Below are 15,470 nucleotides of genomic sequence, written 5' to 3'. Positions count from 1 at the left end.
CAAATCTGATGGCCACTCCTTTCACTCAGACACTGTCAGTCTTTGTTCTGTTTCCAAAGACTAATTAATTACTCTACAAGAACTATGGATCCACTTAAAAACATAACACTAAGAGGAAGCTGTCCATACAGATGTGGACAGAATGATTGGGTTGTATTGAACTGCTTCAAAACAAAATCCTATTATTTCTAAGCAAAAATGCCCTGCAATCCATGAAAATATGATTAGCATGCATCAAAACAAGGCTAGAGAGATATGTTAATAGCTGCCATATATCAAGACAAATAAAAGTCCTTTAATTAATTACTTTCTTAAGAGGAAAACATGAGAAACACATGTGATTTGAAGTTACAGGAGTCATAAGTTAAGAGTGTGTGCAGAGCTTGCAGTTAGAGCACTAAGCAAGTAGCACTCCCTACGTGTAGACTACAAAGCCTCACAGAACACTCACTGAAGGACGGCAGATACAATACTTTATAATGGCAGAAAGCACCATCCTGACATGCTCAGTTGGTCACGAGGACCAGCCTCAGTTCCTTTCTCTCCCACTAGTGTTCTTTGCCAGTGGGATTATAGTATGGTAAGAAAGCTCTTTTCTCCAAATATTTCATTGCATGTAGGGAGAGGCAAGTTGCAAGGAAAGAAAATGGTAGGTATTAAAGTGGGATTTTCAAATGGCATGAAATATCAGGGGATTCTGGATTCCCAGCTCACCAAAACATACAAAGTCTCCAGCCAAGGAATGAATGGCTTTGCTAGTCACACACTAAATATTAAACGCTATACTGAACAGGATATATGAATACTAAACAAACATGATTAACTGGTGTCAGGTTTGTTTCATTCTCCCACTTCAACTTTCCACTTGAATCTGGCCACTCTCCATCCCCTTTACTTAAGTAAACAAATCTGTGGTACTCCAACCATTGTGTTGGAGCCACTGCAGATGGTTGGATAGTTTTTGGACCCATTTTAAAAAGGTAAACATCTCACATCAAAAGTGCATTAATTACTCTGAACTAATACCTTTTGGTCAAAGGCAATTTTTAGGGTTTTTTAATTAATATTTTAATCCTAAGAAATATTTGCTTAAAGATTCAACTCAGAGGAAGGTTGCAAAGTCTTTTGGAGTGCTCTGTTCATCATCTAATAACATTCCTGGAGACAAGAGAATGTATAGTTAAGAAACGGGAATAGCAATTGGGAGTCAGTTCCTCACAACTTCACACATCACCCCTTTGACTTTCACAGCTATTGTTTTTGCTGTCACCAGTAATCTTTATTCAGGCTTCATCCAAACTGTAAGAGTACCTTTCTAGTTTTCCAGCACTGTTATTTTATGTGATGTCTATAAATAAATGCAAAGTTTTAAAACCACTGAGGCTTTTCCAAATTATCACCCGTGATTTTAGCAAGAACTCTAAAGATAAAAGAGCTTCAAAGACTTTTTTTAAACACATGGAATGGTTTCAAGTAAAATCCTGTATCTCTAAGCATGCTGTCACTGCAATCAGTAATATTTAATGACAAACCAGCTTGTACAAATGTCAAGGAAGAAACTTGATGAATTTCCTAAACTGTGGTTAAAAGGAAATACATAGCACCTCTTCCTGTTCCCCATGAAGGTGTTTTACCTATGGTAGCAAGAGATGGAAATTGTTTGCAATAGTCTCAGTTTCCTGCCAAGTCTCTAAAAACACAGACACACCTGTCAAAAATAACTATACCAAATGGGTCTCAGGCTTTGCCTTATGGCAAAGATTTTAGAAAATTTTCACATGTGAGAGACTGTGTATCTTTGGGAGTACTTAGCATGATTGCTGGAACCCCAGAGATGCAGAAAGTTTCCTTTTCTTTGGAGGTATTTCTTGAGGTTCTCATCCTACTGGTTTACTTTACAGAAAAACAGTTACAGAGAGAACACCCTCACTGAAGTTTGCCATCCAAAGAGTTCTATGAATCCATTTCAGTGTTTTTCTTCCAAGAAGACCTTAGAAAGGACTCTTTATTCTTGAATAAAGGGCCAGTCTTGTTCAACATCTTCATCAATGACCTGGATGAGGGGACAGAGTGTACCCTCAGCAAGTTCCCTGATGGCACCAAACTGGGAGGACTGGCTGATTCCCCAGAGGCTGTGCTGCCATTCAGTGGGATCTTGACCGGCTTGAGAGTTGGACAGAGAGGAACCTCATGAGGTTCAACAAGGAAAAGTGCAGAGTCCTGCATCTGGGAAGGAACAACCCCACGCACCAGTACAGGCTGGGGGTCAAACTGCTGAAGAGTAGCTCTGCAGAGAGAGACCTGGGAATCCTGATTGATAATAGACTAAATATGAGCCAAGAAGGCTCATATTCTTGCCTCGTGGCCAAGAAGGCCAATGGCATCCTGGGGTGCATCAAGAAGAGTGTGGCCATCAGGTCGATGGAGGTTCTTCTCCCCCTCTACTCCGCCCTGGTGAGGCCTCATCTGGAGTACAGTGTCCAGTTCTGGGCTTCCCAGCTCAAGAGAGACAGGGAAGTGCTGGAGAGAGTCCAGAGCAGGGCCACCAAGATGATCAAGGGTATGGAACATCTTTCATACGAGGAAAGACTGTGGGAACTGAGACTGTTTAGTCTGGAGAAGAGGAGATTGAGGGGAGATCTTATTAACATTTATAAATATCTAAAGGGTGGGTGTGTTAGGAGGTTGGGACATCCCTTTTCTATAGTAGCTAGTAACAGGACAAGGGGTAATGGGATGAAGCTGGAACACAAAAAGTTCCACTTAAATATAAGAAAAAACTATTTGACTGTTCAGGTGAGGGAGCCCTGGCACAGGCTGCCCAGAGGGGTTGTGGAGTCTCCTTCCTTGGAGGTCTTCAAGACCCGCCTGGACATGTTCCTATGTGACCTGATCTAGGTGACCCTGCTTCTGCAGGGGAGTTGGACTAGATGATCTCTAAAGGTCCCTTCCAACCCCTACCATTCTATGATTCTATGAATTTTCTGAGGAGGTTCATATATTTAGTATAGCCCCAGAAGGGGCTTAGAGGGCTTCCTCTTCTTGAAAGGGTTCCTTCATCACTAGCAAAAGGTAATAAAATTGATTAAAACATTCAAGATAAAGGGACAGTTGCAATGCCAGAGTGACTTCTAACACTTATACAGCTGAAAGACTAAAATTAGCAAAGTCTATGACCTAAAACTAAGAAAAGCAAGAGGGAGATCACAGGAACATTAAATGAATACAGAGAATCTACTACAGTGAAAAAAAAAAAAGCAACAGGGAGGAGGGGGAATCTCCTTTTTCAGTCTTCCATTGTTGGGACTTATGTGGAGAATTTGTCCAAGTTCTAAGCACTTCTTACTGTTAATTCTCTGAAAGTACATTCACACTTAAGCTGTAATTGTGGCCCTACATCTTTACAACTTTATGTTCAGCAAGGTTAAAGTAGTCTCATAGAGCAACTAGTAAATATGTTCATCACGTTGGAAGAAGCATGAAAGCAAAGGATACATACAACTGCAAAGAGAAAAGAGGAAAGCACCAAAGCACTTGGGCAAGTCCAATGGGATGGCACAAATGAGGCAGCTACAGAAACAGTAACAGAGCAGCTTCCTTAAGTATTGTGCAAAGGCATAAGCCCTAACACTGCTGTGGTGTCATCCCCTCAAAACAAGGGCAGTAGTGACGGCACCTGCACAGCTTTCAGTGTGCAGCAGAGACAGGTGACTCACATCCTTAGAAGTGTATAAATCAATCTGGGCATATTTTTTTAAAGTAAATTCCATTCACATCTGGAAAATGTTTCACTAAAAAAAGGGTCTCCATTTCTAGTTAGTTTTATTTTTAAACTCACATCCTTTAGTAAATCCTTTAAAATTGTATTTAAACATATTTGAATTTGCATATTTAATCAAAACAATTACCACTCTGAAGCTGATGTCTCTCAAATATTTAATTTATACTTCATTATGAAATGACATAACACTTCTTCATTAAAGTGTTTCTTTTTATCTCTTTAATCACTGAGTGTTCTTTTCATGTTATGGAGGCTTAATCTAATAAAAAAATAACCCTACATGAAGCTGAGGAATTTATTAGCATGTACTGCATTCATTAAATTTACACAGACCATGCAGTTTCTCCAAGAACTGATGTGACCTTGTTTGAAACCATCATTCCATTTAGATTGCAAACAAAACTTTTTAATTATTAAGTGATTTCTCAAAAAGATGAAGCAATTTCTAGCTTCTGTGAAGTCTGCAAACGATAAAAATAGAAGAACTCATTAAAGATACCCTGAAGATAAGAAAGTAAATAGTCAGTGTGAATTAATTACTACTACAAATACAAACAAATTGTCACCAGTATCTATAAAATGTATTTTGGGGAATAATTTAATGCAAAAAATATTTGTGAATCTTGTTAACCTTTGTCATTACCATGTATTGTTTACTGATACCCAATAATGAGCTTGATGGTTTACAGGCAAGTAGTATGAATAAACTATTTTTATTCAGTTCCATAAGTGATCATTTTGGGTCTGCATTTTTGTTTTGGTATCTTGGCAGGTGACTGCAGAAAGGACAGAGGATGGCCAGACAACAAGATCACTGAAATAAATGTTGATGTTTCCGATAGCAATGAGAGCAAGTTTTTGGACTGTCACATACATTTGAGCCTCTGTCTCTGTAAACCTGGAAACTATACTCACTGGATGAAATACGTTAATCTTTATTTAGGTCATATCTCCATGGAAGTCAGATAATTTTCACCAAATAATTGCAGTTTTGACAAGAGGTATTGATAGATATGGTTAATTTCCCCAAAATTCAGCAGGAAGCCATGCATAACTTTGTTTACTCCACTAGTCTCAAATAGCTTCCTCTCACTGAAGGAGTCTGCCCAAATAATAGAATGAAACAGAGTCCTGGCCTGAGTCACATAAACTCTGGATTAGAAAAATAAGAATATAGGTGGACAAGAAGAGAAAGAAAATTCACTGCTTACTGAAGCATTGATTCTGGCTTACTCCTTGCTTCTCTATGCTGAAGGGGCTGGAAAAGGCAATGATGTCATTGGTGTGTACTCCTGCCAAGTGGAAAACTATGTAACTCAGTTTCAAGAGATGACTGCCTATAGTCACAGCTCACGCATAGAGAAATCAGAGAATGGAGAGAGAGACTTTTAAAATTACTTAATCTCTTTTGCTGGAGCCCTGTGAGGTTTCTGAAGACCATTCTACTTGTCATCATACAATCCTGTCACATTTTCAGGTAAATTTATCTGTGTGCAAGAATAACTTTTCTCCATGACCAAGCTGATTATCTTAACATCAGTCTGTAAGGAACACTCCTCCACAACCTAAAAGACTTAAGAAAATAAAAGGCTTTAATATAACTAGAGCTGCTCTCAGTATTTAAAATTTAAATTATCCTTTGAATCTTACTTTTGAAGTCATCACTAATTGCCTCATAGGCCTCATTTTATATTAATTGTCCCTATATAAAACACTCATTGAGAAAGTAATACATGTAAAGATTCTTCCCATATTAAATTGACAGTAGTTTTCTTCCTCTTTTAGCTAATTGCTTCATTATGTACTTTCAAAATTGTTTTGTTCTGCAGGGATTAATTTTGCACATCTCTTCATGAGCTGTACAACTTGTACAAAGTATTGTTAAAATACTTATGTTATGTTGCTGGCTTACAATAGCAGGAACTACTCTATGCCTTGTGTTACCAGGAGATAACATGCTTCAAGGGTCAGTGAAGGCATATGGCTTCATTCAGTTCTCTTTCAAATGTGTCTTTCTTACTGCTAGGCACAGCAAATAACTGACACAAATCACTGCATTGCAAAGTTTAAGCCATGAATAGGAAGCAAAATAAATCACTTGTGGTCTTAGAAGGCAAACAGGTAGCAAGCTGAATAACCAGATCACCACTGGTTTAGTGTTCATGGAGTAACTTCCTCTACTGCTCATTTTCTATGTTTTTACCTTTTTCTCCCTTAGCACAGCCGTAATTAGCTTGATCAGTCTTGTTAATCTTGCACTAATCCTAAAGACTTGGTCAGTACCAGAATATTCAGCTAAGAAAACTCTAGAACAGAGTGTTTTCAGTTGGAAGGGATCTACAGCAATCATCTAGTTCAACTGCTTGACCACTTCAGGGCTAACCAAAGGCTAAAGCACGGTATTAAGGGCATTATCCAAATGCCTCTTAAGCACTGACAGGCCTGGGGCACCAACCACCTCTCTAGGAAGCCTGTTGCAGTATTTGACCTTCTCTTGGTAAAGAAATGCTTCCTACTTCCTAATCTCCCCTGATGCAGCTTTGAACCATTCCTGCATGTCCTATCACTGGACACAGGGAAAAGAGACCAGCATCCCCCCTTCCACATCCCCTCCTCAGGAAGCTGTAGAGAGCAATGAGGTCACCTCTCAGCCTGCTTTCCTCCAAACTAGACAAATCCAAAGTCCTCAGCTACTCCTCACATAGGACATCCCTTCCTGCCCTTCCACCAGCTTTGTTACTCTCCTCTGGACACATTCAAGGACCTTCACCTCCGCAATTTGTGTGGCCCAGAAGTGCACACAGTGCTGGAGATGAGGCTGCACCAGTGTTGAGCACAGCGGGTGACCCCTCTTTTGCCTGTCTGGTTGCCCTGTGTTTGTGTTTGATGCACCCCATGCCATGGGTTGCCCTCTTGGCTGCCAGGGCTCACACTCCTGACTCACACTGAGCCTGCTGCTGACCAGCACCCTCAGACCCCTTTCTGCAGGGCTGCTCTCCAGCCACCCCTCTCCCAGTTTATACTTGTGCCCAAGGTTACTCCATAGTGGCTTCAGGATCCGGTGCTGAAGTAAACTTGTTACATTTCATCCCCTTAGTCATCGCCCAATGCTCCAGCATATATAGATACCTCTGCCAGACACCTTGTCCCTCAAGAGAGTCAACAGCATCTCTCAGTTTGTTATCATCAGCAAACTGGCTAATGGTGCATTTGACTCCTTCATCCAGATTGTTGATAAATATATTGAACAGAACTGTCCCTAGAACTGAACTCTTCTGGAGACACCACTGGGGAATAGTCAGTCGCCAGTTAGATGTAACCCAACCCACTACAACTCTTTGAGCTCTGCCCTTCAGCCAGTTCATCACCTAGTCTACCATGAATATGCTCATTCCATAGTTGGACAATTTGTCTAGACGGATGCAATGAGGGACAATATCAAATGTTTTACTAAACCCCAGAAAAACTGCATCCATCACTTTCCCTTCATCCTCAAGGTGGGTAACTATCATAGAAGGATATCAAACTAGTCAAAGGGGACTTGCCATTTGTGAATCCACATTGTCTGTGTCTGATAATTGCATTGTTCTTTAAATGCCTTTCAGCAGTCACCACTATAATCTTATCTGTAATTTTTCCAGGAACTGAGGTTAGACTAAGAGTTCTGACATTCCCTGGGTCTTCCCTCATATCCTTGTTGTACACTGGAATAACATTGGCCAGTTTCCAGTCAGCAGGGACCTCTTCAGATTCCCAAGACCTTTGGTAGATGATTGAGAGGGGTCCTGCCCTAACATTCACTTCACTAACTCTCTCAGTGCTATGGAATGAATCCCATCAGACCCCAAGGACTTGCAAACATTGAGCTGATACAGCTGCTCCTTTACAATTACAGTGTCCATAAATGGAAAGTCATTACTCCCACACCCATGGTCCTCTGACTCAAGGGACCAAGTAGCCCAAGGGGAGTTGGACTAGATGATCTCTAAAGGTCCCTTCCAACACTACCGTTCTATGATTCTATGATCAAAGGCAAAAAAAAAAGTCTGGAAAGCCTCTGCTTTCCCTAACATTCTCTTCAGACCTCCTTTTGCTGTCAATGTACTTACAAAAGCTCTTCTTGTTATCTTGACACAACACTGGCCAGTTTCAACTCTAGTTGAGCTTTAGTCTTTCATGTCTTCTTCCTGCATATATGCACCACAGCTCTGTGATCTTCCTGTGAAGCCTGACCTTGCTTCCAGAGATCATACAATTTCTTCCTACTGTTGAACTCCATAAGGAATCCCCTGTTCAGCCAAGCTGGTCTTCTGCCACACTTGCTTGACTCATGACACAAGGTGCTGTGACTTTGCAGATTTTGACCCAAATGCTGGATTCATCCTGGTGAATACATCCCAGTCATCTATTCAATTCTGTTACACCACAACAATCCATTGTTCTCACACACTGGTCCTTCCTCTAATCTTAGATTACTAAATTAGTCTTTCAGTACTAAAAACTCCCATGAAATTAAATTCTAGAGAGATCTCACCTCAGTATCATGTTAAAACAAATATGGAATCTTCACAGCTGCAATGGCATTGTCAGCATGCTGTGATTTAAAACTGCTGAAAGGTATTCAACATAAGACTATTTAATAATAGTGCACCAATTAATTTGCATCTCGCTTGAGTCCACTGACTTGTATGTGCACATTGTCTTGAACTGTTTTATTTCTTTCCATATCAATACAAACAACAAATTTCCTATCATAAAACATCAAGATGCCTGTACTTCCCAGTTGCTAATGTGCAACCACATAGGCACAAATGGTAAAACACACCTGTAAGAAATCTCCAGGTGCCTTGTCCTCTTTTCTTGTAGGCTCTAGTGATACCACATGTTAGCTGGTGCTGGATCAATCATTTGCTTTCCTGTGGGAGCAGCTGATAAAACGTTCTCTCCCCAGAAAGAGCAAAATCACAAAAATGATTCATTGTTAACGTTGCCTGTATGTATAATTAAACATGCTGTAGCTGCAGGTTACCTGCTGAGACATTCATGGGCAAAACTGGGGAAAAAACCCAATTCTTCCACAGCAGGTTTGACACAAAACCAGAACAGGCCACATAAAGCCAGTTTCTTTTGATATGACTGATTCCTGTTTAGAAGTATGACAATTCCTTAGTTTATTCTCAGTAGAGGCTGGGTTTTTTTCCTGTTTGAATTACAACCCTATAAATTCAGAATTTTAGTCTGTGTCATCTTGGGATTCAGACTGTTAACACAGAGAGGCACTTTCCAAACCAAAATTAACCTCAGCAGCAATCCTGGCCACACTGAGAAGCCACTTGTTGTTACACAGGGTGTTAGGTAAGTACTTATGTCATTCTTGCAACACAAAGGAATTACTTTTCTCTATGCAAAATTGTGGGCTATAAAAAGCATTGGATACCTCTTGTAAGAAGTAACATTTGGTCAATCTTAGCAAATTTTTCTTGCAGAGTTCAATCTAGAAACAATCCCTTCTTAATCCACAAAATGAAAAAAAACCCCATACATCTCTAAAGTTTTAACGTAAAGAGAAATCACTATCTCAAAAAGCACTCTTTAAATGTCATCTAAAATAAGCAACTAAGGATATTCTTATTCTTGTACTTCTCAGCTCTTCCCCTTCACACATCATCAATCTAATACTGTTGAACAGCACTTGTGACCATACACCAAGGATTTTTTTCCGTACAGCATATCATTCCCTGGTGGGAAGAGCTATGGCCTACTTATTAAGTAAAAAACTTGGCTTTAAGACCACAGCAAGTGATCGCAGCTCTAAGTGCAAGAATGGGGGACAACTAGATTCATTTTCCTGAAGGGAATTTAGGGAAGATCTACATTGCTCAGTGGAGTACCATTAAAGGGGACCCGGCAGCAAGGACAAAAAGGGACACTGCATGCATGACACATCCCACTGCTCGCTCTCTGTGAGAATAAAGTAGCTTAGTGAAAAATCCTCTCACTTTCTTTCTTCCCTCAGTCATTTCTATCTCTTGGCACATCAGCCTCTCAATTTTCCTAACACAACATGTTGCATGGTAAATCACAAACCGATTAACATGACAATTAACCCTGCAGTTTAAAAAAAACCCCCGTTATGATGTTAAAGTTTACTTCTGAACTAGAGGTGTTCAGTCACAGTGGGTATGAGGCAGCCTTTCAGACAGCTATGCTGGCAGAGCCAAAGCACTGGTGTGCTGCAACAGTGACAACAGGAGGATGGCAAGAAGGACACAAAAATGTCAGCCAGCATAGCTGTTTAAGCTATGTGCTGTGAAACTACACCATAGCTTGTACACTGTGCAAAGTCTTTCCTTAATAAAACCAGACATCTAATATAGTCACGATTTCATATAATTCATGGCCTGTATTATAAACACTGACAGGTAAAATTGCTGGAAACTTCTAGGGAAAGAGAAAAAAGCCCAAACTGTTTTCAGATAAATATGGAGATCTGGGGGCAAATGTAAGTATCTGCACTTGCACACGATTACCACAGGCACATTATAAAAAGAGATCTGAGGTGAGAAACAATTGATATACAGACACTTTGGACTGGAAGTAACCAGACATGTAAGCCAGCAATAGGCTTCTATGCATCAGATGGGAGAGACTCTGTTAGCTTGTCAGCAATGGAGAATCATGATCCCAGAAGTTGAAGCAGGGAGAGCTTAAAAAGAAGAAAAAAATTGAGCCAAAGTACCTTCAAAAAAACCCAGCCCCCTCAAAAGTCCACCTCAAAACAAACACATAAAAGCAAGTCATCTTTGGAATATAAGAAAAAATACATCTATGAGAGGCACAACAGACTTCAAATCTGCTTGCAACAGAGGGACTTCATCATACAGACAATAACACAAAGAACATTGGGACTGTTTTCTGGTCAAATAACTTATTTCTGCAGCTTTGCTTGTAAACTGCACTGCTCTAGTTCTCCACCAACAGAAAAATACATCAGCTTCAACTACATTCTATAGACAAATTAACAGCCAGATTAACAAGAAATGAAGCAGATATATTTACTGCAATGCTATTTTATTGCAAATACAGCTAATTTTGGTATGGCAATATATTGTATAAAAGTAGTGGGCCATGCTCAGTCTGAACTATAAATGCAGTTTTCCTCCCAGGTCAGCTGATGCAAAGTGTTGATGTATCATTTAGCAGGATTAAGATGCATTCCTTTCCCCTTAAAGAGCTATTACCTCCTAAAAAATTTTCCTCTTCTCCACTTAACAGGGCTATTATATCCCTGAGAACATGAATTCATCTGTAAGCACAAAGTCCTGATGACAGACATAATTACTTTTAAGTCAAAGTCTAGGCTTACATTCCCTTGACTCTGATGATGACTTGGTCCGTGACCTGAGGCAAATCACTGAATATTTGTTCAGACATCCCTAAAAGTGGTACAAACAACATTGCTGTAACAGATACTCGGAAGCTTTACCAAACACATAGGCTGCTTTAAAAGACAAAACGATTGCTATGGGCTTGCTTCTTGTTGAAAATCATCTGCTGACTTCAGTAGGAATTTGAATAGGCCTTTGAGAAGCCTATTGAAAACTTGAACAATCTAATGTAGCATCTAATTGATTACAGTGGGTGTCTAGGGGCTTCTGTAAGTACAACTATTGCTCATGCAAGCACAACCCAGAAGCAGAGTCCAAATAACTAGCCTTACACTCACATTTTGTTTCTGATATAATGCAGTTACCAAGAGCTCCTCTTTGGTCTCTGGGACAAGTGATGTGATTCCAGTTTGCCCTCTAAATGCAATCCGGTCCCCTAAAAGCACACTTAAGTCCATTCAATTGGGAATGATTGAATATGAACCAAAAAGCAGCATTACTCATCGTAACATGAATTTAAGAATATGATTCTGAGGCACAGTAAATGAATCTTTCAAAAATCTTAGATAAAGTGACTGAGCTGCTCAAGAAGGATGATGTCAAGTCTTGCATCAGCCAGCCTGTCTGTTTTCTTATGGGGCAAATAAATAGCTTTGCAAGAAAATATTTGCTTGAGGAGAAAATACAGCATTGCTTCTAAGATTCAAAATGCATTCATATTGTGCACTGATCTGTCAGCTTCTAGCTCAAGGCCACACAAGCCTATTAATACTTATTTAATAATATTTTTTAATATTTTATAAATGTTATTAATGCCACAGACAATGTTAAAAATCTTAGAAGCTAAAATAATACACCAAAGTAGAGATGAATAGAGCTGAGCAGAGAAACCAATTAATCAGTCAAGAGAGTAATCCTCTAATCAAAGAGCTGTTTTCTGTGGCTTCTTACAGTTCACCAACAATAGATGCTTCAGATACAATTTCCAATAGCTGAGGATTTTCCAGCACACATGTAACATAAATAACTACATATTTGTGCAGATCATGAGGTCAAAAGCGAATTCTTGGGAGAGGATACTGAGATAAGTCTCCTTTTTGTCAGGGTCTAATTCCTGTCCCTGCACAGTGAAAAACCTATTGATTTAGTTCAAAACAAACCACTTTAAGATTTTAGAAGACACAGTAATGGTTTCTCCATTCTAACGAAAAGAAATCCTAAATAGGTAGACTTTGCCTCTCAGAAGCATCTCAGCTGGGAGATTAAATCTTATCTCACATCACTGAAGACGCAGCTGCTAACAAAGCAAGCGGAGAATAAGGCCTTGACTCTGTGTATAGGCAAAGAGATAGTGATTTACCCAGTTCTGTCATTCCACAATGCTGCAGCTGGTCTGCATATGAGTTTGGCTCACACTAGTTTCATATCATCTGGAATAAAATTAGTAAAAGGAAGACACGGGCCCATGCTCTACATGACGTGTTTATGATAAAAAGGTAGCTGAGATGATCCTAACTCTTGCAGCTATTTCTGTAGTTGAAAATAACTCCTCCTGTTCCTGTAGATGTTTGCACTTACATGTTTATGCATAAAATTTCTCAATGAAAGAACTGACTTCCAGTGTCTACACACTGCAAAGAATGGGAAAAGGCTGTGTGAAATTTGCTTATAAATTCAAGGTATGAAAAAAAATTAAGGTAATTTCATTAGAAATCAACTCCATCCTATCAGAGAACGTGATACACAACATCTGGCCTCTTGGCTAGCCTGGATATGAAGCCAGTTTGGGCACATGGTATCTACCTCTCCACTCCTACATGATAATACAGAACACTAGATGATACTTCTTAGTAAAGAAAAATGGCAACAAAAGATGAAGCATAGTGAGCAACTTGTAGTCATGGACTGGAGAGCAGATCTAAAATGGAAACATTATTGCACTAATCCTGTAATTCCAATGCACTTTTTGTAGAACAATTAAGTGATGCATCACAGGCCTTGCAGTTGAAAGCAACAGAAGTAATCTAGAGATGCAGAAATTTCTGCAGTTTGGTGCTGCAGAGACAAAAATGTAGTTCAGCAGCAGAGACAGACCATCTGACCTGAAATCACCTGCCAACTATGGCTTTCCATATAGCCCTATCTAAAGGGTATAAAAGGCACCTGCTGGGAGCTGCAGCCCTAGGGACAAGTGCGTAGGATATACCTGAGTTACACAGCTGCCCACCTTCGTTCGAGAGCACATTTGAAGCAGACACCTGTATTTTGCCAAGATGAGGTGTATGGCCCCAGAGGTGCACCAGAAGCAGGTGGCTGAGGGAAAGTTTGGTTTTCAAGCCTAACATCTGCAGAAATAGTATCATGCTTCTCAGATGCTCTAATATTGCACAGCACATTTTATATTCAGCCTAGTATTATCTGGGATATGCTGAGAACTGTGAGAAGAGTTGGTAATAAACTGCTGAAAAATCTGTTCATTACAGCTCAGTAATTTGTTTTGGTATAGCCAGGAACACAGATCCAAGTCAGGATAAAGTTAGATGAGGTGGCATACATTATGATACCTTGCACGCTACAAACTGTTACAGATGAAAGTGTTTCATGTAGGTCAGGCACTGCTTCCCTGGAGACAGACAAAAAGCCACAAGGAAATCAGAGCAGTGTTCGGCCTTATTCCAGTGATCCAGTCTACTCCAAAATTTCAATTAGGCAGAGATTTGTGTTCCTCTGGTCTCATCTATCAAAGTACTCTTCCCAATCAACTTCTGCAAGGCTGAGTATAGCAGACTGGACAGCATATATCTCATGATGTGAAACTAGGTGAAACTCCTCACGCTCACAAGAAGACAATAGTTTTGTCAGTTGAAAAAAGAACAGAACAATCAAAGCAGCCCTAATTTCAACTCATCGCAACACTGAGCTGCAAAACCAGGTTTTGGGAACAAAAGGCCGCTCTGGCCCTCACAGTGATGAGAATGGTGTTATTAAAAGAGGCAGTCTTGCATTTCTCTCTTCCTTTCCATAAAACTAATGTAACTGAGAGGGGACCTGTTTCAGTCTTCCTGCAATAACGCCTCATCTATGACAGGTGGAAGAAAACGAATTTCAGGCACCCTGAAGTAAAAATGAGAACTTTTTGTTATATCTCAGAGTCTCAGCAGAGAATTCTATATTTTAAAAGAAAGTTCTCTTTTTTTCTTTGCTATTATAGAACACTATGCTTTGATCCTGGCAACTACAAAAGCATACAAGCTTCCACTAACATTTCATAGCAGAGTTCAGAGTTTAATTTTATAAAACACATTATCTCATTTTTCAGTACCACATACCTAGCTAAGAACCTCTCTTCTATAAAAAACCTGAAAAATTCTCAAACAGAACAGCACTGTGTTTTCAGAATGGTATGTATCTGTGCAGAGATATAAAGAAGCACACAAATCACACAAAATACTGCATATAGTCAGCAGACGAAGTGTATGATAGAAGAAGAAAATGTGTACTTATGCACTTTAATATCTTAATTCCCTTCCAGAAGGAAAGCAGCAGCAATACCTATATATTTCAGTTTGCTCTGCAGTGATTTTCCTAATTTAAATAAACCAAATAATCAACTAAATAATCTAGAAAGGCATTTCCCATGAAGCCTGTGAGAAACTATCCTCCTTATCAGGTAAGGGAGCACAGGTAAACAGGGAGTTTTAAGTTTCATCGCTGCAGAACTCTATCCTTGTTACATGAATAATAAGGAAGAATAATATCAGATTCTGTATTTCTATCCTTGTCCCAGATAAGTTCTTTAAAAATATATAGGAGCTTTTGCTCTTTCCCCCCCACCCAGTACAACAATTTATACTACTGCAGAGCTGTGGATCTCCTTTGCATGCCATCATCCATACATTTTTTAGTAGTTTTTCCCTGCAATAAGAAGCAAGCTGTATTTTAAATGGAAGTTAGCAGTGTTGGTAGGTTATGTTCCTTACCCTGATTCCAAGCTCCACATTCTCTCCTCCATATACTTCCATGCCTTCATCGAGTAAGCCAATCTCTTGGAAATACTCTCTATCAACTATGAAGCATCCAATCAACGCAGGACTTCTGGAAGAATAAAGCAGCAACCAAAATTAGCAGTCAGAATACGGACAATTTTATTTCAGAAAGAGATTATATTTGTTATTGCTTGGTCCAATGGTGTGTCAAGACAGGTAAGAGATTGTTTCTTGAATAGGAACGTCCAGATAAGGTTTTGTAATACAAAACCAAGAAATGTCAGCCCTTACCAGCATACTGTAAGATTAATCTGT

At 39.6% G+C, this 15,470-nt stretch overlaps 1 protein-coding gene across 2 annotated transcripts in view; it reads right to left on the bottom strand.

Annotated features, from left to right (window-relative positions):
• GALNT18 (polypeptide N-acetylgalactosaminyltransferase 18) overlaps positions 1-15,470 on the bottom strand; it is a 224,753-nt gene that overhangs the window by 49,011 nt on the left and 160,272 nt on the right. For both annotated transcript variants that reach the window (XM_062000181.1, XM_062000180.1), the window contains exon 7: positions 15,150-15,264. In XM_062000181.1, the coding sequence (XP_061856165.1) occupies positions 15,150-15,264 (115 nt within the window). The remainder of the gene's footprint in view (positions 1-15,149; positions 15,265-15,470) is intronic.

The sequence above is a fragment of the Colius striatus genome, chromosome 7 (assembly GCF_028858725.1).
Source record: "Colius striatus isolate bColStr4 chromosome 7, bColStr4.1.hap1, whole genome shotgun sequence".
In the NCBI taxonomy this organism is placed as follows: Eukaryota; Metazoa; Chordata; class Aves; order Coliiformes; family Coliidae; genus Colius; species Colius striatus.
This window is presented reverse-complemented; position numbering and strand designations above follow the sequence as displayed.